The 25,239-nt window shown below is 36.5% G+C and overlaps 1 protein-coding gene across 3 annotated transcripts in view; it reads right to left on the bottom strand.

Annotated features, from left to right (window-relative positions):
- The window catches only part of LOC125780339 (hemicentin-2-like), a 98,988-nt gene that overhangs the window by 14,320 nt on the left and 59,429 nt on the right, over positions 1-25,239 (bottom strand). For all 3 annotated transcript variants that reach the window (XM_049462547.1, XM_049462548.1, XM_049462546.1), the window contains exons 6-9: positions 21,447-21,605; positions 17,350-17,478; positions 15,124-15,258; positions 4,283-4,432 (exon numbers count right to left, since the gene is read on the bottom strand). In XM_049462547.1, the coding sequence (XP_049318504.1) occupies positions 4,283-4,432; positions 15,124-15,258; positions 17,350-17,478; positions 21,447-21,605 (573 nt within the window). The remainder of the gene's footprint in view (positions 1-4,282; positions 4,433-15,123; positions 15,259-17,349; positions 17,479-21,446; positions 21,606-25,239) is intronic.

Here is a 25,239-nt window from a genome sequence, read left to right as displayed (position 1 = left end):
GGCCAGCCTTACGCAGAGCCCTTCTCTCGAAGACCGGTAAAGCCGACTCATCAGATGTTGCCATTGCCCATGCTTCTTCACTATGTAGCAGGATGGAAATAATTAGTAAAGTTTTTGTTCGTCGAGAGAGGACTTTACTTCTCAATTGCCTACTCAGTCCGAAGTAGCACCTGTAGCCAAGAGTTATTCTGCGTTGGATTTCGAGGCTGAACTTGTTATTGGTGTTAATGCTGGTTTTAAGATAAACGAAATTATTTACAACTTATGACTACCAACAGTGACGTGGGAGCCAAGTCGACTGTTTGTCTGATGACAGGAGATATTTTCTCAGCAGATCCATAAGCTTCATTTCATTGTCCTCTCTGGAGGGAACTTTTTAATGGTAGGGCAATGGAACGACTGCTCCATCGTCATCGATTGGGTAGTCGGGTTCACGGGATCACCTCTAGGGGTTCTACAAGAGTATGTTCCGCTCTTTAAACCTTCTGTTATTACTCTAGTCGGCAAGCTCATTTAACTCTTCGTACTCAGGCATTTCGACTTTTCTCTTGTATTGTTTGCACCTCGGCACTTATTCCATCCCGCAAGTCTTATGGTCAGAAAATCGTTCCGCTATTTGTTATGATTGCAGCTTCTCGACGTCGAACCTTCCTTGCAATTATTGACGTGAATTTTTTGCTGCACAGATAAAAGTGGGTATCTTCCTTCTATCACAACATGATCAACCTGCTTGGTGGCTTTTCGATCCGAAGTCAGCCAAGTAGCTTGATGATTTTTCCACTGGTGAATCTGCTACTGCAGAAACCCAGTGCACAAGCGTAGTTAGGATTGGTTCGCTTTCACAGATTAGCTTGCCTTCAAACGGATATTTTTTGCATACCCGGTCTAAGACCGGAAATAGTGTGCTGTAACATATGTAAAAGATCGTTTCTGGCCCCTTCCCAGTCAATGGGGCTCAGAAAACTTTCCTCACTTGAATGAACTTTTATTTATTGTTGTGCTAATGTGTGATTCGTCCTTGGTGATTGGGTTTGCTGATTTCTTGAAAATGGTTATGTATCCCTCAAAATTCACGAATTTTCGTTGTTTTGTTTGACGATGTCAAAAACGTGTTTCGAAGCATCGCTATCGTAGTTTTTATGAGTCTTTATTGAGCGAATGACAAATTGAGTAGGATCGTACGTACAAAAAAATTGTTACAGTCAATAAATATTGAATGTATGCTGGTCCCCTTAATGCCTTTAGTTATCTCAATATCACGATAGGTCACATGCCGGTATGGCAATATAAGTTTGATCACATTATCAATAGATTACGAACTAATAACTTATTTTGGACGACATACACAAAATTCAACTTGGAGTGATGTCGTAGATTAAATTGGCTATTATATCGATAAAAACTGGAGTTTCATTGTTAAATTTTGAATTAAATTCATTGATGAACTGTTGCCGAGTTAATCTAAGCCTAAAATTGTAAAAATTAATCGCCAGAAAATGTTTGCGTTTTATCTCCATTTTTTGGCTGAGACGAATATTTTGAGTTGCACATGTAGCGTTCGTAAGTCAAAACGTTCTGAGTTATACAATATATCAAAAGTTAAAAATTTTTCGATACAATTGTAAGTTATCAAATGGCAACATTAGCGCACTAAACAATGTCGTTGGCACTGCGAAATGCGCAGTAAGTGGCAAGCGATGGAAAGGCGGAACAAAAAAATGTTTCTACCTGTTTACCATGTGAAGAATGCCTTCAAAGTCCTTAATATCTTGTGTAAATTATTATGTGTTATTTTGAAAACAGGCGACTATTATTCGATACTCATGAAGGCACAAATATTTTCTCAACAGTCGTTAACCTAATTGCATATGCAGACGACCTTATTGTGGTAGCAATTGCTAAACAGCCAATGGTTCTCCGCAAAGATTTTAGAACTGGCTGAGCAAAAGACATAAGTCTAGCTCGTACTAGTACTAGAAAAGTGGAGGAAAAAATATCTCTCACCAAAGGGGATAGTAAGATTCATTCACAGTCACAACTAAAGTATCTGGGATTAATAATAGAATTAAAATTTAAGGATCACCTAAAAAACACTGCAGGTAAGGATAATTAGAATTTTAAACGCTTTATCAAAAATTATGAGCACAGACTGCGTGCGTTCCAGCCGGCGATTTTTACTCGTACAGATAATAAGATCGTTTGTATTACATGCGACTCCAATATGAATTTATATAGGCGAAAGGCATTAAAGCATATACCAGACAAATAAGCACCGTGCATAGGCTGACGGCACTAAGAGAACTCTTATAACTCGCTGCTAAGGTAATAGCCAGTGTGATGTTCATTGACATCTAGGGTGACGAATACAAGCGGGTATACAAGTTATCAGAGACGTCTCTAAAAGTGAAGAAAGAGCCAAGTCCGTGCCATAGAGGAGCCTTAAATGTATTATCACTCCCACGAAGTAATAATTAATCAGGTGGTTTCATGGAAGTTGTGAGTAGGTTAGGTTTAACGCATTGAAGTTCCGCACTCCGGCCTTTGATGTTTCCCCCTTCTTTAAAAAAGATCAAAATGACAACAATAGGCGTTTTAAATCCCGAAAAAAGGAAAACTACCTAATTATTTGCTTTATAGTTTCCTATCATGCGCTTGTGTATTGCAGCATCATCAAAAAACTATTTCTTACAAAACTTTGATTTAATATTTTGACTTTCAAGTGCAAAAATATCATTGGTGCAATTCAGAATCTGGTGCAAATGGTCTTGCATCTTTGCAATTGCAAATTAGCGAGCATATTTTTGCTTTTACACTAAAAAATGTATAGCGATGCACTTGTTGCATTCTTGCAAATAAGCAACACTAAAACGCCATTGTATAATTTGCAACACTGGTTTGCAAATTATCAGCTGTTGTCAAAAATAAAAACATTGTAAACAAAGAAAAGAAATGGAGAAATTTTTGTAAATTGTGTAAACTAAAAATCAAGAAATTTGAAATTTGTGCTATGTGCTATGTGCCGCCTAAAAATATTTCTTACTTTCAATGTCTATAATTTCTTCAGTAGCTTCATCAAATAAAGCGTCAGTTAATTTTTCCCTAAACCTTTTTTTCCCTAAATGCTTTTCTTCACCGATCAGCTGTGAATTAATGGTCTTTACAAAGGTTGCACAGAAACTACAAAAAAGTCGTTCATTGTTGATGTCAAATATTTGCACAAGATTCTGAATTGCTCTATTATTTCACTGCCCTTCTTTGGCAGTGTCCTAATTCTACAACGTATCAAACTCATACTTGTTTAACATACAAGGTGAGTTCCAAAGTAGACAGGACTTAAAAAAAAATAACAGAACAAATCGTTTTTTTGGCAAAATCAATTTATTTTATTCAAAATAGTTTCCTTCTACTTCAATACGCTTTTTGCACGGTCCAAAAGCCTTTCGAACGAGTGTTTTAGCTCGTTGGCCGTTATGACCGCCAACCTGCCGGTGCAAGCCTTATGAATAGTCTCTACGTCTGCATAACGCTTTCCTTTCAAAGCCAAATGCAACTTACCGAAAAGGAAGAAGTCGAAAGATGTCACATCTGGTGAATACGGGACGTGTTTAAAGGTCAAAATGTGATTTTTGGTCAAATAATCGGTCACAAGCGTCGATCGAATGTTGGATTCCGGGCAATTTTTGGTTGTCAGTCAATTTGTGCGGAACAAAACGAGCACATACCTTTCGTAAGCCCAAACATTCGGTTAAAATGGATAAATCGGTTTTGGATTGGAATTGGTTTCGATGGAATTTCCGGTGATCACGGATTTTTATTGGCCAACATGTCATTTATGTCCTCACGACCACTTTGAAAACGTTGAAACAACTCGTGCATTCTGGGAAAGACAATCATTGCCATAAATTTATTTCATCAATTGAAACGTTTCGGTAAAAGATTTACCAATTAAAAAAAATAATTAATGTTGGCTCTTTGTTCGAAGCTCATTTTCGCACCGATAATACAAACATACTGACACTTAAAACGCAATAACTACACTCCCAATCTATAAAATGTTATTAAATTTTCACTGGACAATCGTGATAAGTCGATATCAGATTCTAACGCACCAGTCGACATATAGATGGCGCCACCAGAGGGCGCTAGATTCAAAAGATCCTGTTTACTGTGGAACACACCTTGTATATATTAGTGCAAAGGTTAAAGTGTTTTTCTGTTGTCTTCTTATGATTACATATATTTGTGTAAGAATATTTGTTTCTCATTTTCATCGTTCACTTACGATAGAGTTTAATTGTGCCATCTGTATCACCTAGAGAATTCTTTGCCACACAACGGTAAGAACCGAAATCGGATGTGTCAACCTCTTTTATGGTTAATCGGGTAGTTATTTTGTAGCCACTTTCAAAAGTTTCGGACGCAAAGTGCTCACCTGTAAAACAAAGTCATAATATGTTGTCTTAATATATGTTAAAGCAACAGTATGTGTTTATCATTGTGCTTACGAAAACGCAGAAATGTTTATATGATAATACGTGTTGTCAATATATGTAAAGGGTGATTTTTTAAGAGCTTGATAACTTTTTTTAAAAAAAAAACGCATAAAATTTGCAAAATCTCATCGGTTCTTTATTTGAAACGTTAGATTGGTTCATGACATTTACTTTTTGAAGATAATTTCATTTAAATGTTGACCGCGGCTGCGTCTTAGGTGGTCCATTCGGAAAGTCCAATTTTGGGCAACTTTTTCGAGCATTTCGGCCGGAATAGCCCGAATTTCTTCGGAAATGTTGTCTTCCAAAGCTGGAATAGTTGCTGGCTTATTTCTGTAGACTTTAGACTTGACGTAGCCCCACAAAAAATAGTCTAAAGGCGTTAAATCGCATGATCTTGGTGGCCAACTTACGGGTCCATTTCTTGAGATGAATTGTTGTCCGAATTTTTCCCTCAAAATGGCCATAGAATCGCGAGCTGTGTGGCATGTAGCGCCATCTTGTTGAAACCACATGTCAACCAAGTTCAGTTCTTCCATTTTTGGCAACAAAAAGTTTGTTAGCATCGAACGATAGCGATCGCCATTCACCGTAACGTTGCGTCCAACAGCATCTTTGAAAAAATACGGTCCAATGATTCCACCAGCGTACAAACCACACCAAACAGTGCATTTTTCGGGATGCATGGGCAGTTCTTGAACGGCTTCTGGTTGCTCTTCACCCCAAATGCGGCAATTTTGCTTATTTACGTAGCCATTCAACCAGAAATGAGCCTCATCGCTGAACAAAATTTGTCGATAAAAAAGAAAAGAACCGAACACTGATTTTGGTAATAAAATTCAATGATTTGCAAGCGTTGCTCGTTAGTAAGTCTATTCATGATGAAATGTCAAAGCATACTGAGCATCTTTCTCTTTGACACCATGTCTGAAATCCCACGTGATCTGTCAAATACTAATGCATGAAAATCCTAACCTCAAAAAAATCACCCGTTATATGCACGGAATTTCTCAAAGTATGGATTTATTTATTTATAAATTGAAATTCAAAAAAACGACTGCTCTAGTTTAAGATTTACCAAGATGGCCAAGAAGAAGTAAGCTTAGCTTCACTTAGAGAGTATAAGGAAACAAGGAAATAGGAGCCAATTGCAGACATAAAATGTGTAGTCAATGTGGACACCCTTTATTTGATACCGTATGCTTTGTCTGGCTATGTATGAATTACATGTACTTTTGCTTAACGCTTAATTTGAAGTATTCCACAACAAGATGGAGACAAATGTATACGAGAAATAAAGAGATGCCCAACTTATCAGCCATTCAAGAAAATGCAATTGCTAAGCGTCAAAATAAAAATTAATTTGAGGGGAAATAAACATTTACTTGAAACATGAATTTTGGTGTATTAAATATTGTAGTTTCTTTACAGCTTAATATCGTGGTGAAAAATTTTCAAATCGACTTTCTTATATCAAATCCTACTAAATTAAAAAACGCATTATAAATCGTAGACGTCCGGGTGACGTACTCTATTGCAATGTATAATACTCCAGAGACAGTTCGTGTATTGAATATAATAATTTCACAAAACAAAACGATGTGAGCCAAGTTTTGAAAATCTTTCGAGAACTTCTTCTGCAGTGACTTCCATGCCTTAAAGAGTGTGCAGCAATCAATCTTTCTTGAAGCATGTTCATCTTCAGCCAAGTTTTCATGTGGCGAAGTGTCGAAAAAGAGTGTCGAAAGTTCGCATTCATCAGTTCAGGAAATGTGCAGAATATTCTGTCGGTATGGGGTATAAATCTACATCGCAGTTCTTCAAAGTTTCCAATGCAGTAGTCGGTAAATGATATCTTTTAATTTTTGCTTATGGCACTGCCAGTGATCAAGTTCACCTTTGAGATTCAAACGTCGCTCGACGTTATCATTATATAAAAAATCTCTAAAGCTATCTATGTACATAGAAAGCAGCCAATAAGAATTTCTATTTCTTTTGTTTTCAAATCACATACTTTTTCTGGAAGCAACAAACTCGGTTGAGATCCATCCAACACTTCTTTAGAAAAGCGCGTTTTCAAATCTACGCCGATTATATCCAACAGAGGGATGTACACCTTGAAGTATTCTTCACAAGTTATGACGCAGAAACTTTTGAGTTCTGTTTGACGGCCGCAGATTCCTGGTTTTTTCTCCGTCAAATTTCAGTTCTGAAGCCATATTTTTCGTGTCTGAATAAACGAATCCAAAATGTTCCTCAGCTTTTCGCCTCCGATCGTTGAGAATATCACATAGCCAAAAAATCCCGATTTTAAAATATGCTCACGGCTGCGATAACTGTCGCAGAATGTATAAATCGAACAGATCACAGATGGAGATGAATGCAGCATCTATTTTAAGTTTTCAATCAAGCCGTGTCGTTTCACATTTAACTCTTTCAGTAACCGATCTGATTGGATTTATTAATAATTTAATCTGCATATTTTGCAGCAATAGGAAAATGGAGTCACGTGTAGAAGTTCACGCAAGTGAGGAAAGTTCTCTGATTGCCATTCACTTGGAAGTGGCCAGAAACGATTCTTTTACATATGACTCAAGCGGCTCACGACTTCCGGCCTTTGACCAAGTATCCTCTGGGTAGCCTAAGAACATCCGTTCGAAGGCGAGCTAAAGTGAGAAGGCGAAACATCCCCTGCATAGGGTTGTGCGCTGGGTTTGGGACCCGCCACATAAAAAACGCACTCTATGTAAAAGAACATCAAACATCGGATGCGAGACCCCCTTTTTCTTGACGACCATGACAAACGAATTGAGGCCATGCACCTGGAATGTCCGATCCCTAAATTGGGAAGATGCCACTGCCTAGCTGGTTGATGTCCACGTTAGTGAAGGCTGACATTACCGCCGTCCAAGAAATCCGATGGACGGGACAAGGGCTGAGGCGAATAGGTCTTTGTGGCATTTACTACTGTGGCAGAAATTTGATGTGGGATTCGTGGTGGGAGAGAGACTCCGTAGCCGAGTACTGTCATACACCCCGGTGGATGAACGTCTAGCCACAATCCGGATCAAAACGAAGTTCTTCACTATATCGCTGATTGGCTCCCACGCTACCCCCGCCACGATGTCAAAATCGTGCTTGGCGACTTTAACCCCAGGGTGGGCAAAGAAGATATCTTTAGCACTACGGTCGGTAAATTCAGCCTCCACGAGGAAACATCCCCAAATGGATTGAGGCTGATCGAATTCGCCGGGATATATGGTTATCTGTAGAACTAGATTCCATCAAGCCAACTGGCTGTCTCCGGATCGAAAAACCACCAAGCAGGTCCATCATGTTTTGATAGACCGAAGACTTGTCTCCAGTGTTTTAGATGTGCGTACGCTTGGAGGTCCTAACATCGACCTTGACCACTACCTTGTTGCAGCCAAATTTCGCACCCGCCTCTGTGCAGCAAACAACGCACGTCAATAAACAAAAAGAAGGTTCCATGGCCAGATGCTCCAATCACAACCAGCAGAGAAAAGGTTTTCTACTCTACGTGCACTCAAGCACTCTAAGAGCACTCAACGGTAACTCGGCATAAGGGAACTGTGGGACGCATTGAAAGCTTCTTACGTACTGGTGCTAACAAAACCATTGATTTTCGGAAAATGCAAAAGAATAGCTGGTACAATGAGGGGTCGATCACAACACGTGCGGGATGAGATATCTATCGAAAGTTGAAGAGGGTAGCAAGACGCATTTGCAGACAAGAAAAGAGATAGGCTTAAATGCGCGAATATGAAAAGTTTGCAAAGCTGGCCGACAGAGGTAATGCTAGAAAATTCTACTAAAATATGCCGCGACTAACAGAAGGTTTCAAGGCCGGAGCATACTCTTGTAGAACCCAAAGAGGTTATCTAGTTACCGATGCCTAGCGCATACTGTAATTATGGAGAGAACACCTCTCCAGCCTGATGAATGGCAGTGAAAGCATAACGCCAGGAGAAGGCGAACCCGATACCCAAATCGATGACGATGAAGCAGACGTCCTTTGCCCGACCATGAAGAATTTCGAATAGAAATTACCCGTTTAAAGAACAACAAAGATTGCCGGCCAAGCTATTCAAACACGGCGGCGAAGAACTGATAAGGAGCATGCATCAGCTTCTATGCAATTTAAGTGTGCTCTGGGCCAATCCACAAAAACGAAGACCCTACAATCTGCGCCAACTACCGTGGGATAAGTCTATTAAATATCGCGTATAAGGTTTTAGCGAGCGTATTGTGTGAAAAATTAAAGCCCACCGTCAACAAACTGATTAGGCCTTATCAGTGTGGCTTTAGACCTGGCAAATCAACAACCGACCAGATATTCACTATGCGCCAAATCTTGGAAAGACCCGCAAAAAGTGAATCGACACACACCACCAATTCGTCGATTTCTAGCTGCCTTTGTCAGCACGAAAAGATCTGCCTTTATGCCGCAAAACTATTCGGCTGTGTAAGCTGACGTTGAGCAACAACATAAGCTCCGTCGCGATCGGGAAGCACCTCTCCGAGCCGTTCGATACCAATGCCGATAGGCAATTCCTCATCGTGCGACTTATTCAATCTGCTCTTAGAGAGGAGAATTTCAGCTGCCGAACTTATTCGAGCAGGTACAATCTTTTAATATTATCTGTCGATAATATTGATATCATTGGCCTCAACACCCACGCCGTTGGTTCTGCTTTCTTCAGACTGGACAAAGAAGCAGAGCAAATGGGTGTGGCACGAGAACGAGAGCAAGACGAAGTATCCCCTGTCATCAAACAAACAGTCATCGCACTCGCGACTTGGCTCCCATGTTACTGTTGACAGTCATAACTTTAAAGTCGTAGATAATTTCGTTTATCTTATAACCAGTATCAACACCAACAACAACGTCAGCCACGAAATCAAGTGCCGAATATCTCTTACCAACAGGTGCTACTTTGGACTAAATAAGCAATTGATAAATAAAGTTCTCTCTTGACGAACAAAAACAAAACTCTGTAAGTCACTCATTATTCCCGACCTGTTAAACGGTGTAGAGGCTTGGACGATGACAACATCTGATGAGTCGACGTTGCCAGTTTTCGATTCTGTTTCGAGTTCTGCGAACGATTTATGGTCCTTTGCGTATTGGCCATGGCGAATATCGCATTCGATGGAACGATGAGCTGTATTAGATATACGACGACATTGACAAAGTTCAGCGAATTAAAATCATTTAAATCGCCACTGCGTTAATCATTGGAACGACTGATTCGGCCAGAGTGGATGTCTGTCAAAAATATTTGTGTACAGAGAGATTTGTTGCCTTTTGCAAGTTGCAAAAGATTGTTAAATAGTTTTTGATATATTAAATGGTATCCCTATAAAATTTTTTATTAATAATAAATGTTGAATGTTTTAATCTAAATAAACCAAACCCACAAACAAGTATTTTGGCTGATCTGGCTACAATGCAAAATGTTTTAAAAATAAAAATTTTGAAGCGCTCCCGCACTGTATGTGTATACTATTGTAAACATATTTCAATCAATTTTTGAATAGTGACCATATTTAATTACAAAAAAACTAGCTTGTAAGATGAAGTATTGTTATAAAATAATACACAGGGTATGGAAGAAAAATTTCATGAGATAAAATATAATTTATTAGCAAGCCCAAAAGTTTATCCGTAGTCGCACTCTGTATGTGTCTATTTGACTTTAAGTTCACTGTTAAAAAAGTACAATTATATACTAAAGTGGCTGTTTCAGTCTTTTTTCCCACTTTTTTCAAAGCTTAATTCAAATATGGAATTAAATGTTTATCTCATTTAACGGATTTTTGTTCAATACAAAGGTAATAGTCTGTGTGAATTGTATTTGTTGCCGTTTGCAAGTTTAAATCACTTTATTATATTGAAAGGTCAAAAGTAATAAACCATGAAAAAAAAGTTCGTCTTCTACGCAATCTTTTCTATGCTGAATTTATATATGGAATTTAATAGTCATCTCATATATCGAATTTTTGCTCAATGCAAAGTTTGTGTAAATACCCTTACTTAGAAAATGGAAAATATTTTAACTTAATACCTATTCTCAAATATTTAGGTTCAAGAAATCCATTTAAATTCAAATAAAAAAAAAATATTTCGTCACGACTGAACTTAATTCATTTTGAAATTTTAATTTATTTGCGTGTATGTTTGTCGCTCAACCACAAAAATGCATTAAGTTTTTGAATTTTCATCGACCTTATTTACATATGACTCCAAAAGCTCCACATAGTATGCACATGCACATTACTTAGGGTGAATCAGAAAGCTAATATATCGAATATATGGGTTTAAATACACCACCTTATGTTATTTGCTACTGTTAATATAGGCAATTTCGAATACTCACAAAAAAGATTTAAAAATCAAACATGAAATTTTCCTTTGAAGACATAGACATTTATTTTAAAAGTTCGACAGTTTAGTTTTTGGCTCCCCCTAATATAAATATAAAAGTAAACCAGGAAATTAACATTCGCCTGACAGGTATTATTTGCAGTAGTGTGTGCGAATTTTAACATGATGCATTATATATATGTACATACATATGTATATGAGTATGCATACATATATGTAGATTTAAGAACATACTACCTCTCACTCATTGCAAACTTCAGCTAAGTTCTGTTCACCTATGTATGTATATCTAAATTTTCATACATACATGTATAAAGGGTAATACATATCTAAACTCCTTACTTATTCAAAGCAAAAACACAGAAACTTCAAATTTAATAGGAAACGTTTATTGCCATTCGAAAGAACATTCTTTGGCATTTCTTTCTTGATAACTCGTTCGATCGCTTCGACTGACAACTGACGAAAGACACGCGCGCTGTTTTGCTGTATGGCCAGAATCGAAGTAGGATTGTCCGCAAAGTTTTTAGACTTTACATATCACCATAAGAGAAAGTCTAACGGTGTGATATCACTCGATGTTGGTGGCTAATCGACTGGCCCAAAACGTGAAATTTTTTAATAAAGTGGAAATATTTATAAACATTGTTCAAGCCTAAGTCTTTCCGTGATGAAATGCCAAACAAAAATATCGTCACGTCTACTTCGATCATGCGTTATACATACATACAAATATTCTTATGATAAAAAGTAAGGTGAATTTGTTTGTAAATTATAAATTAATTTACTGTTCCAAAACAATTTCATCCCATTCAAGATTGCCCCGATCCGATAGCACGCACTTTCATGCTTTTTCTAATCTTCGAACGTTCGGAATAGTTTTCAATACTTTCTTCTCTTCAGTTTTTTTCTCTTCAATCGCTTCAAATTCGCGTTTCCGCATTGGCCTTTTAAATTTGATGTATAGGCAGTGGTCACACGAAGCCATATTAGGCTAATACGGTGGTTGCGAAACGATATGAGCCGAGTTTGTGCAGAAAAGTCGAGAAAAAGCAATGCAGTATGGCATAGCGCATTATCATAATGATTAGTTGTTTACCCATAATTTCGGCTGCTTCAAACGAGAGCTTGACTTTTAATGCAGCATCTTGTTTTTTGATCACCTTTAAAATTCAACCTTTAATAACATTAACAAAAACTAAATTTTGAGGAAATTTTTTTATGAAGAGGTTTGCGTCCTCATCTAGTGAAATGCGAATTATCCACTTGACGTGGTTTTACCCACAGTAGTACGAGTATATACTTTTTGTATCGATTGTAAATTGCGAACCGTCTTCTATAAATCTGAAATGCGATCTAATAATTTTTCATTGGAAAGTTGGTGGATAGAAATATATAATGTGTAGTCCTCGATGACAACTCTGCGGGATAGTAAGTCGAATGTTCTTTAAAATATCTGTTTTTATTTAAAATATTAGGAATTTAATTTTATTTTGTTCAGTCCTTTATGTCATTGCCTGTCACTTGGGATTAACTTAACTCAGTCCTCAAAAGTCTTCTTCATTCAACCACTAGCGGTTTTGCCATTTGTTGTATTTGTCATCTCCTTTGCTCCGAACGTTTGCACATTGCATTGCCACCGAGTTGTTTTCAAAATCAAAAGAGTAATGTCCAAAAATATATATATTACATACATAGCCGTTCAGAGCGGATGCTTTTACGAATCGCAATCGCAGCGCTTACTAATGGACTGTGCCCATTGCACCTTCTCCTTCTGTTTTATTAACTCTCTTATCAATTATTTCATAGCACACGTACATTTCTCATTCATAGTATGTGTGTGCTATTTTCTGGTGATTTGCCTTCCTTCTTCATACACTTTCACTGACTGTTTGTCCAAGTATTCGCTTTAAGAGCAATGATTGTCTCTTGGAATACAGTTGTATATGTATATGTACATATGTGTGTGTTGTTGTAAATATGCGTGAATGTGGTTAAAAAATGGATGACAAGAAGTTAATTAAACGTCCGTTGCACTTTATGTTTCAATAGCAAACTACTACATATTTGCTAAAACGTTTTTTACAGAGCACATGGCTTTAAAAACACCATTTTGTTTATATAGTTTAAGTTCGTCGGAAAGTTAAAAAATAGTATAGAATAGGGGTGCTCTTTAAATATTTGAAATGAATTTATTATACCCTGAATAAGTTATATGAAGTTGCCATGAAGTTTGCAACACTCCCTATAAAAATTTATATATAAATGATCAGTATGTTGAGCTGAGTCGATTTAGTCATGTTCGTCTGTGTGTCTGTATATACAATACTAGCTCTTTACCCGCGGCTTCGCCCGCAGTGGAGCTAAGTATGAGAGATAAAGGGTAAGGGTATAATAATAGAAATGAGTCAAAATGATAACTCAATTTTATTGCTTGGCTGAGATCAACAATTTTTAAAAATTACTACAGACAATGAAGTTTCAACACCCTAAAATATGCGTATTGAAATGCAACAAAAAACGTTAAAATATATTTCACCGTAACAAAAATAAATAATTCTGAATTCTAACAATTTAAAAAAATAAAATACAAAGTAGGATCTCTGATATTTTTGTAGACCATGTTATAAGTTTTCCCGTCGGGTGCAAATATGTGCAAATTCTGGGCATTAGATACACGTGAACAGGCTACATAAAGTTGACCATGAGAGAAGCATGGGTTTTCTAAATGCACTCCTGCTACCTGTAATGCTTGTCCTTGTGCCTTCTTTATAGTAACAGCAAAGCTAAGCTTGACGGGAAACTGAACCCTTTTAAATTTGAATGGAAAGTCAGTAGGAACAATTGGTATCCGAGGTATTATAACACTATTTCCCTTACCGACACCTGTTAAAATAGTAGCACCAAGTATGTTCTGTCCCAATTTTGTTATTCGAAGCTTTGTTCCATTACATAGCCGAGGAGCATCTAGATTTCGCATAAGCATTACTGGTACATTTAGTTTCAATTGAAGTTTATGTGACGGTACACCCAATAGTTCAAGTGAATTTAAAAACTCCACAGGATGTGAAGTACTTAGTTCCGTATCTATAATTGTATACGTTGACAAATATTGCTTAATTTTTCCCTGCACCTCGTTTAAAATATAAGTGTTGATCCTATTAACAATTTCGTTTCTTGGTGCTAATATTGCTCTTGCACACAACCACTGATCACTACACAAATTTTGTCACAATTCCGGAAAAACATTAGTAATGAAATCCATCCTACTAAATTACAAAATTCTCTTGACAGTAATATGTAGTCTTCAACGTCAACATCTAAACAACCATCACCAATTTTCAACAACATTTCTGCGTAAAGTCCTGAATCCACGTCATTATGAAGACACACTCTCACATTCGTTTTCAGGCGGAGTTTTTCAACTGTCGACCATAAGCGTGATGATTTAATTCACGCTTGAATTTCATCTGCTGGTGTCCCCCTCTGAATCACTGGGAGGGTTTAACGGAAAACACCAGTCAATAAGCCAGCCATTTTGGATATACCAGATTTCCGCTAGCGTGGCATTTTCTAAGAAAAGCAGAGTAAGAATTAACATCAGCGAGTAAGATCTAAAATAATAAAATGACTGCTAACCACAAAAATTACGGATTACCTCAAAAATTTGAATAGTTTTATACTGCATGTAACATTCAGAAGAAAATAACAATAAATATAGAAAAATTAATATTATAATGTTAATACAACTATAACAAATAATTTCGGCCAAATTAGTTATCACAAAAACAATACTCACGGACTTTTTTTTAGATCATTAAAAGAGAAATAATTCTTTCATACATAACTTTTGTGTATATTGAACCGCTTTCGCAGCGCAATGAACGGAACCCCTCAAAGATAAATAATTTCCCCGTTTTTTACACATTTACCACTGTTTCTTCTCTCCTGTTGGTCGCAGCGTGATGCTATATAGCCTATAGCCTTCCTCGATAAACGGACTATCCAACACAAAAAGAATTATTCAATTCGAACCAGTAATTTCGGAGATTAGCGCGTTCAAACAAACAAACTCTTCAGCTTTATAATATTAGTATAGTTATAAGCTTGGTTACTAAAAGAAATGCACCTGAGTAGGGTATATTAGCTTCGGAGCAGCCGAAGTTAACTTTTTTCTTTTTTCTGTATTAAGTTTACATAAATTCCTTCCATTTTACTTACCTGGCACAATGATCGTGTTATTTTTCGTCCAGTAATTTATAGACTTTGGATAAGCCTCTGACTGACACTCAAGTGCTATGTGTTGGCCAGTGGCAGCACCGACTAGCTGATTTTGTATCCAAATCATTGGAGGAACTGTAAGAAAGAAAAGAAAAACAATCAAAAAGATTATGTAGTGTATATGCATAACTAAATCTGAGAGCGAAAGCGGTCAAAGGTCTCCATCTAAGGGAACACGTTTCCCTAATCTTACAGACGAATTAAGCTTACCTCAAAATTATGAAATGTTCTTTATAAAGATCTTTATGTTGATTTGTATCGGTCAGTTTAAATAGCAGCTGTATGTTTCATTTGTTTTTTTTTTCTCAAAAATTGGTTCAAAAATTATATTCCTCCACCAATAATCTGAACCGAATATCGTGAAGATATTTAAAATTCATAAAAAGTTTTCTATTCAAGAACATGATTCTGATTGATTAGGTTAATAACCGCTTCATGCTATAGTAGATCGATATCGGCGGCCCCGTAGATGAGCAGTTTCTTGAAAAGAAGTAGTTTAGTGAACACTTTGTCCTTAGTAAGGTTAGCCTTTCACCAGTTGTGTGGCTTTTAACTCGTCTATTGCCTCTTGGAAGCGGTAAGGTTACGAATTTCGAATTTCGAATGAAAGGTAAATTTTTAGTTTATACTTCGCGTGTTTTTCGAATCGGTAAATTTTTTTTCTGTTAGTTGGTAGTGCTATTAGTGACATCTATGCTTAATTTCACGTCAAAATATTCAATAGTATTTGAGATACTTGTCGTCTTGTGAGGCTCTAAAAGTGAATTCTTCGATTTTTACTATGTCAGGATTTATTGAACAAGGAAGTGCGATAAAGCACAATCTCAAACTGCATTGATTATACGTGATCATTTCGCCACATTTTCAACTAATATCGGGCCGCATTCGCCTGATTTACCTTCGTGTAACTTCTGGCTATTCAGCAAATTCACATGGCCACTTCGAGGACACCGTTTTGACTCAATTGAAGATATAAAAGCCGAATCGAAGAAGGCTCTGATGGTCATCACACAGGAGGATTTTTCCAAATGCTATGATGACTAGAAAATTTGTTGGCATAATTATATTGCAGCGGGAGAGGATTACTTTGAAACGGACAAAATTCACGTTACCATTTGATCACAGTAATATATAATTCTGGCCATTCGACGAATCTTCGCACGCAAACTCTTCAATATAGCCAAATAGAACTCCTTATTGGCTGCCTGTTCTTCCAGAGCTTACTCATGATGCACGAAACCACGAATATCAAAAAAAGCAATGAGCATCATCCTAATTTTTCCCCTCCATTTCTCGTCAGTAGTTATAATTCTCTCTATGAATGTGGGATTGGAATTCAAACGATCAAGCATGTTCAAAGAGATATGTTTACTATACTCTTTTTGAATTAAATTCAGTTTTATTGGGACGAGAGTGAAGCATTTCATGCCCAAAATATTCTCCAAAATCTTTCGAACGGACTCGCAGGAGATGTCAAAGGCTTTGTACCATTCGTAGGCTTGTAAATTTGGTTAGAAACACAAAAGTACAGACAAATTCTTTGTTCGATATTTTTATCCATTTTAAAAATCGCAACGCTCTACTGAGGTATACCGACTTATTTAAGCAGCTACTGTAAATAAATTGGTTGACTGTTCGCGCTCATACAGATATTTGGCACACTAATTTTCTACCAATTTAGCAAAATGCATTTTTGGAAATTTGCACATTTGTCGGGGGAATTTAATTACAATTTCCGGGTGCTTGTTTGTCACAATGCATATTTCACAATTAATAGTTTAGTATCTTAATATGCAGCTTAGTTATGCTTTTTAAGTTTTCTTTTAATGATATTTTGTGGGCATGGCAGTGATTCCGGTTACGCCCGTCTACGATCTCCTGATCATACACATATTTAGCACAAGCCTATATCTCTGTAGCAACTTGTAGCAAGAGTATAAAAAGCGTTTACATAGGTTACATAGCAGAAATAATAAATTTCGCAAGTACGAAAGATTCCTTACAATAAATTGATTTCAGTTTGTATGGCAGTTATTTGCTGGTGGTGCCTCAAATGAACAGTTTTTGAAGGCAAAAAGGGGTCATAGATGAAAATTTATTACCATATTGTATGTACAATATTAATTTCCTAACCTTTCTTTAAATCAAGTATATGCATATACTTACAGTGCACAATCAACACAACGCGCTTGCTGACCGTTGGCGGAATGCCATTCGAGGCGATGCATAAATACGCACCCATATTAAGGCGTTGTACTTTAGTGATCGTCAGGTAGGAGCCATTGTAGGCGATGACTGGAAAGATAGAAGAAGATAATATGTGTTTTAAAAACATTTTGTCAATTATTTTTAAGTTCAGGTGCAATGAATATGGAGTTTGTTTTAAAAGATGATAAGTATTTAGTGAGATTTTGGCGAGAGAAAATTTTAGGTATTAATGTGTTGATTTGTTTATTATGAGCTACAGTTATGCCTCTGGGTAAGCAGTTACAGTTGTAAGACTGTATCAAATTTCTACTCTTGCATCCTTGCCGCGCGCCCTGAAAATGTGAGTAACCCTTGTGTAAGATGCGGTAGCCAACCCCTGTAGAGAGTCAGGTCCCGGCTAAACGAGAGGAAGCTTCAGCGGAGCCACTTTTAAAAATTCGGTTTAAGGGTTTGCTGAAGTCTAATTGTAGAGTCTGTTCACCAGAGGTGCGGCTGCCACTGGGCGTCGGCTTTGAAACAAGCGGCTCGCTATGAATGTATATAAAATTTTATATTACTAGCCTAACGAGGTTGTACTCCGGGTTTGAGTCCCCACACATAGTACCATATCCCAATAGTAAAAAAACAGCCTCCTACGAGAACGTAATAAGTACCATGATTTAAGAGCATACATCTGGAACGTCCGGTCCCTAAATTGGGAAGGCAGTTGATGTCCTTGTAAGAGTAAAGGCGGACATCACCGCCGTTCAAGAAATTCGTTGGACGGAAATTGGACGGATACAAGTGGGTCTTTTTGACATTTACTAAAGCGGGCATATAACGGAGCGCAAATTTAGTATGAGAAAGCCACAAATCGTAAGAGCAAAATTTTTCGCCCACGCTCCGATGGAAAATAAGGACGATATAACCAAAAATGCCTTTTTCGAGCACTCATTAGCAAATAATAGCTGGAATGGAAAGGACTGTAGTGTCGCAGTGAAGAGAAATCAGACGGACAGCCTTCCTCGCAATATTAAGACCGACTACAACAGGATCGTAGTGGGATAAATACATGAAGAGGGGAGCGAGACACATATGCAGATAAAACAAGGAAGAGCTCGAAATGCATGAGTATGAAGAGCTTGACAAGCTACCCGAAAGGGGTTATGCTGAAAAATTCTACGAAAAGATACGGCAACTAACGGGAGGTTTCACAACCGGAGCATACTCTTGTAGGATCCAAAGGGGTGACTGATGTTCAGAGCATACTTAAAATATGGAAGGAACACTTTCCTGTTTTAATATGGACGTTTGTAAATCCGCAATTGATTTGATAGAAATATAAAAAATATAAACTAATTTTGCACGAAAGAAATTCGTTCAGACTTTAACTCAATTTTATACATATGTACATATATACACACGAGATACATTTGAATTGCATGCCAGCCGAAACTACCAAAATTGACTTCAATATTCATAGAAATTTTTCGACTAAGATTGCAAATTCATTTCGCTTGCAATCACAATGTTTGAAGGCTAATTGCTATGCAATTGGGGAACGTATCCTTGCAAAATATATGTCATAAAATTTGCATCCAATAAAAATGCAAAGCCATTTTGCTAATGGCGTTGATGGTTTTCCTGTAAATGCATACCCGATTTAAAAATAGTTAGAATCGTTTTATTATTATCTATGACCCTTTGATTGGTAAATAAATACTCAGTTTTTGCCATAACATTTCAGTCACATGGTTTACATGTAGAAATCAATAAAAGAACGCGCCATTTCGTGCAGAATTCAATAAGCTTATCTTTATTTTATTTTATTGGAATAGTTTTTATCGAATTTTTAAAAGTGCGATTGTAATTTTAAATAAATATATCGTCACCTGAAATGCAAAATAACGTAACAACATTTTCGGAAATTCACAGTGGCATGAATGAAACACGAAATAAAATGGAACATGAGTGAAAAAAAATTTTAATATTGGTTAAATTGGTTTATATCTGATCGCAGAACCTGAAAATGATGGACATATGTAATATTCTGTATGTAATTTGGGGTACTGAATCGTAATCAATAAGACACTCAATTTTGAATTTTTGATGATACGTTATTTTGCATTTCAGGTGACGATATATTCATACATAGTTTCGAATTAAATATCTACATGATTTGATCAATGTCTTAATTACTGTGCCAAATATGAAAAATCAATTTGTCAGCCAGTTTGTTTACAGCAGCTGCTTAAGTCGGTATACCTCATGAATTCTCACTGATGAAAATATAAAAAAGGGGAAAGATATCCTACTTGAAAATCGTCCGTCATATGTTAGAGAGACTCAACAACTCTTGCGAGTCCGTTCGAATAATTTTGGTGAATATTATAAAATACAATTATGTAGCAGTACATTCCACTGACATTAGTCTATAAGTTTGACAAGCAAACAGGTCAACAAAAGGTGCTTATGAAAAGTGTTTCGAGGCCTGGAAAAGTCGTTGGCATAAATGTATTATGTCTGGTGGAGATTACTTTGAAGGCGATAAAATAAATATTGCTGAATAGGTAAATAAATATTTTGCGTTTTATTTACAATTTGCGGGTACATTTTTGTCATCCAAAATTACTTTTCTAAAATCTCATCGTTATGACTCGTTCTCGAATTTTGAGAACTGAAAAAACTGCTAAAAGCTTCCTTTTAACAGCATAACACTTCATGAAAATATAGTATAGAGAACGAAGTTACACAAAATATGAATAGAATTCTGAAGAAAGTTTTTAGTTATATTAATTTCAAAAGCAAAAAAAAAATCATAAAATATCTACAAGTACTTATTACATAATTTAATTGCCAAGAATTTTGCTTTATTATTAAATTTTAAAGTTAAAATTAAGCCATTCGAGTTATTACGACACTAAAACGAATACAACTTTAGATATAATATGAATTTTGAAAACTCTTTTAGGGAGATATTTTTTCATAATGAGACCATTATATTATCATTGAGTTATGAAAATATCTATTATGTTTTCATTTTTAGACTGGATTACCTCCTAAATCCATTAGTTGCATATATTTAAAAATTAATTGTGTTAAGATTGTCACTGAGTACCCGTCAAGTAAAACTAAAATAAAACTTACGCAATGGCACCTTTTAACCACATTTTTGTTATTTTAAGGCCAGAAGCGATGTAATTTAAACATAATGTAACGAAATGAAAACTGCTGGATTTAACGCTAATTTCAATATTTATTTTGTAATAAAATGACAAGCTGACACTTATAACTTTGGATTTGGATGCACATTTTTTGTTGGCCACATTTCCGTTTAAAATTTAATGTAATACAATATGTTGAAATAGAATTTTGTCTGTTGTGTTTGTTCAATATATTCTTCTTATGTTTGCTGTCGGAATCACCTTCACCAGGCTTTTATATTAGTGGTTAGTGCAACTACATATTTCACAATTTTGATGTTTAGTTAAATTATGGAAAAATTAGATGCTGTTTTATGTTTTATAACTGGAAACTGCCTTTTTGTTAGAATAGTAGGAATTTTTAGCAATTCTTAACACAGAAAATTGTAGATATGTACAAGTATAAATAATAGGTTTAGTGAAAGTAAATCCATCATTTTTAAATTATATTGAAAGTTTAGCAAAGGTAGTAACTACTTTATGCCCAGCTTGGACTATAATGTTGTAGCATAAAAATCCTACCAATTTCCCGGAGCTTCTGTCGAGTCATATAGTACAATGCGAAATACAGATTACAACAGCCATTCTATAAACAAAAAATAGTAATACTTTTGATATACCTGCATTTCCATTACCTTTTGTGTATATTTTATTCAAGCGCAGAATAAAACTAAAGGAAACATTTTTGTTGAGATCTGGTTAAGCCTACATCATTATTGATTCATTGATTTAAATGTTCAGCACAATTAAAGAAGAGTATATATGTATATTTTTTAGTCTAAAATTTCATAACTTTATGTACTGCCAACAACTTTATATGTTATAAAATGACTCGAAAATATATTCTAAAAAAATAGTTGCTTATTTACTTACCTTCGGTATTGTTGGGTAGCGGTATGAGCTCGCCACCTTCACGACGCCACGTTATGGTTGGTGTTGGTGACCCAACTGCTGCACATTTAAGTGTTACGTTGGCGCCCTCTCGTATCACCATATCCGTGCTGGTGGGATAATCAAGGATATCAGGTGGGACTGTTTAAGCGAATATCGTAACAACAACGAAACAAATAAAACATAATGGGCCAAACAGTAAGAATTATAATGTTGTTGATGCAGTGTACAGCGTTGCATGACAGTGACATAATGTTCACAATGATTGTTATGTTGTCCAGTGAAGTCATCATTGTCGACATCATCATGACGCAACAGATGATTTAGACATGCCACGTGATTTGTATGTAGCACAAGCAGTAACAGCAGCGTTGAAATGTTAAAATTTGCCAGCGGGCAGATTAGGGTGTCATGTTTAGTTGTTGTTAATAGTCAGCGACAACGAAAGTTAAAATTATTTTCAGTTTTCGTTTGTCATTGTTATATTAGATAAATTTTAATGACATTCGGATTTTCCACGCAGACAAGAACCATCATTACAAATAGTTGTTGAGTGTTGAATTTTGCAAATGGAAAAAAGGAAGAGAAGGGAAATAGTAAAATATTATAGATTATATATATATAGTTAATATATATTAATTTTGTTCTGCTGTTTGCTTTGTAAAGACTGTGGTGTTACGTAAATTCATGTACTTGAACTTATAGATACTAGAGCTTATAGAATTATACAAAGAATACTTAATATAAAAAAACTTCATAATTGAAGACATATTCTTTCGAAGTCTTCTAGTCTAGGAATTAAATTTTGTTACAGATTTCATTAACTTAGATCTCTTTCAGAGATATGATATTAAAATTAAATTCCTCAAATATGTTTTTGTATTTCAAAGCTGTGTGTTGTGGGCAGGCAACGCAATCTTCTCGATACTCTCCATCAACAGTAAAATTAAAATACCAAATTTTTAATAATTAAAAAAAAAACTAGAGTTACAAAATTTTTGAATAAAACTTAATTTATTTTTAAGAAGCCAATACTTTGTGAAAGAAATTATGTTTTCAGTATCGTTGATTCATGCTATAATAACATTTTTAATCTAATTTTTAATTTATAGTGAAATTTTTAATAAATGTTACGAATATTTTGAGAATTTTGTTTTGAAACCCTTAAAGTTAGGCAAACTGTTATTACAATGTTAATTTCAATCAAATAATATTCATAATGCTGTATATACATTAGAGTAAGTGTGGGTAATATGGTACAGGCGGGTAATATGGTACACCTATTTTTTTTTTTTCAAAATTATTAAGCATATGATCCTAATTATGCCAGCCACTGCGAAATTTGAAAGAAAAGAACAGAAAAGAAAAAAATAACGGCATCATCAACGCCACAGTTTTTTCTCATTTGCTAAGAACGCGTAATTTTACATGTCGGATATTTTTGCACAGTGAAATAGAAGCTCTTTAGCACGGCGCATTGAAAAATTGGTGAAAGAAATTTTTATTTAAATCTATAGTTAATCCACCAAACTTCATTTACGTAAGGTTAGTTTGAAAGAATTTGATACTTTAAATAAAAATATTAGTAAAAATGTGATAGTAAAAAAAATAGGTAATATGATATACCCGCGTAAAGCCAATATGATATGGTGTACCATATTACCCGCGTTATTTGCGTTAGGCAAATTTTATTGTTGAAGTGTATTCCAAATATGCCGAAAAAATGTGAACGCAGGCAGTGGAATAAATAGAACATGGGAAAGTCCACACTGTGAGAAAAGGGGAAATGGGAATACTATTGGTCTCTAAAACTTTTGAAGCTCCACACCCAAATCAGTGTTCGGTTCGAAATGTGAAAATCCGCTTTTTTATCGACAAATTTTGTTCAGCGATGAGGCTCATTTCTGGTTGAATGGCTACGTAAATAAGCAAAATTGCCGCATTTGGGGTGAAGAGCAACCAGAAGCCGTTCAAGAACTGCCCATGCATCCCGAAAAATGCACTGTTTGGTGTGGTTTGTACGCTGGTGGAATCATTGGACCGTATTTTTTCAAAGATGCTGTTGGACGCAACGTTACGGTGAATGGCGATCGCTATCGTTCGATGCTAACAAACTTTTTGTTGCCAAAAATGGAAGAACTGAACTTGGTTGACATGTGGTTTCAACAAGATGGCGCTACATGCCACACAGCTCGCGATTCTATGGCCATTTTGAGGGAAAACTTCGGACAACAATTCATCTCAAGAAATGGACCCGTAAGTTGGCCACCAAGATCATGCGATTTAACGCCTTTAGACTATTTTTTGTGGGGCTACGTCAAGTCTAAAGTCTACAGAAATAAGCCAGCAACTATTCCAGCTTTGGAAGACAACATTTCCGAAGAAATTCGGGCTATTCCGGCCGAAATGCTCGAAAAAGTTGCCCAAAATTGGACTTTCCGAATGGACCACCTAAGACGCAGCCGCGGTCAACATTTAAATGAAATTATCTTCAAAAAGTAAATGTCATGAACCAATCTAACGTTTCAAATAAAGAACCGATGAGATTTTGCAAATTTTATGCGTTTTTTTTTTTTAAAAAGTTATCAAGCTCTTAAAAAATCACCCTTTACTTTCATTTTATTGTTGAAGTGTATTCCAAATATGCCGAAAAAATGTGAACGCAGGCAGTGGAATAAATAGAACATGGGAAAGTCCACACTGTGAGAAAAGGGGAAATGGGAATACTATTGGTCTCTAAAACTTTTGAAGCTCCACACCCAACATCACAGCGAATGGCTAGAAGCGAGAAGCCGGCAGAGGAGCTACTTTCCACAAAATTAAGCAGGAAACCTGTGTTCAGCGCAAAAATTGAAAACGAGCTTATCAGTTATTCTTTGGAGATGGAATCTCGCTTTTGGGGGCTAAGTAGATTGGATTTACGATCTCTTGCATTTCAGGTGGCACTTAAAAACAATGGTCCTTATAACTTCAGTGTGTTGGCTAAATATGCAGGCAGAAACTGGTTGAATGGTTTTTACAAGCGTCATAGTAAAACTTTTAGCTTACGTACACCAACTGGCACTTCTTTCGACAGGGCAAAAGGATTCATTCGCCAAAACGTCGCTTCCTTTTTAATTTACTTGAAAATGAGTATACAAAATATAAATTTCCAGCAACCCATATCTGGAATGTAGACGAGACGTGGTTGTCAGTGGTGCAGTCTCGACAGCCTAAAATAATTGCACAAAAAGGAAAGCGCCTAGAAAATCTTTCAGAAGTACCGGCTACCGTAGGAGACTTCGGAAAACTATCCCACGCGCACCGGGTGTGGACGCGTTAGCCACCGGCGATTTGGTGGTTGGGTGGGTCGACGTCTTGAGCTCAGCGTGCAATACTGCACTGGACAGCTGAGCTCCTGTCCACTGAAAACACCGAAGGTCAGAGGGAAATCTCAAGGGGGGGCCCTTAGCAGTGAAGATACACTTCAGATGCTCCTTGATGCTCACTTCCCTAGTAACACGTCCTCTGCGGAGGTATCTCTCGGAACGTTGCATGCTGACTGCACGGCCTTTGCCGACCTTCTGGATGAGTGTCACTTGACTTGATCAATTCATTGAAACCGCAGCTGGTTGGCACCAATCAATGCGAACTGCATCAGATAAGGTTACATCCCGGGGCCCTGGGGACGAGTCAGAGTTACGTTCATCCCAAAGGCTGGCAAAGGCTCCCATGTTACGGCCAAGGATTTCAGACCCATCCTCCTCCTCTCCTCCTTTTTGCTAAATACTTTGGA

This window comes from Bactrocera dorsalis, chromosome 1 (assembly GCF_023373825.1).
Source record: "Bactrocera dorsalis isolate Fly_Bdor chromosome 1, ASM2337382v1, whole genome shotgun sequence".
NCBI classification, from domain to species: Eukaryota; Metazoa; Arthropoda; class Insecta; order Diptera; family Tephritidae; genus Bactrocera; species Bactrocera dorsalis.
Note: the sequence above shows the minus strand (reverse complement) of the source record. Positions and strands in the feature narration are given on the sequence as shown.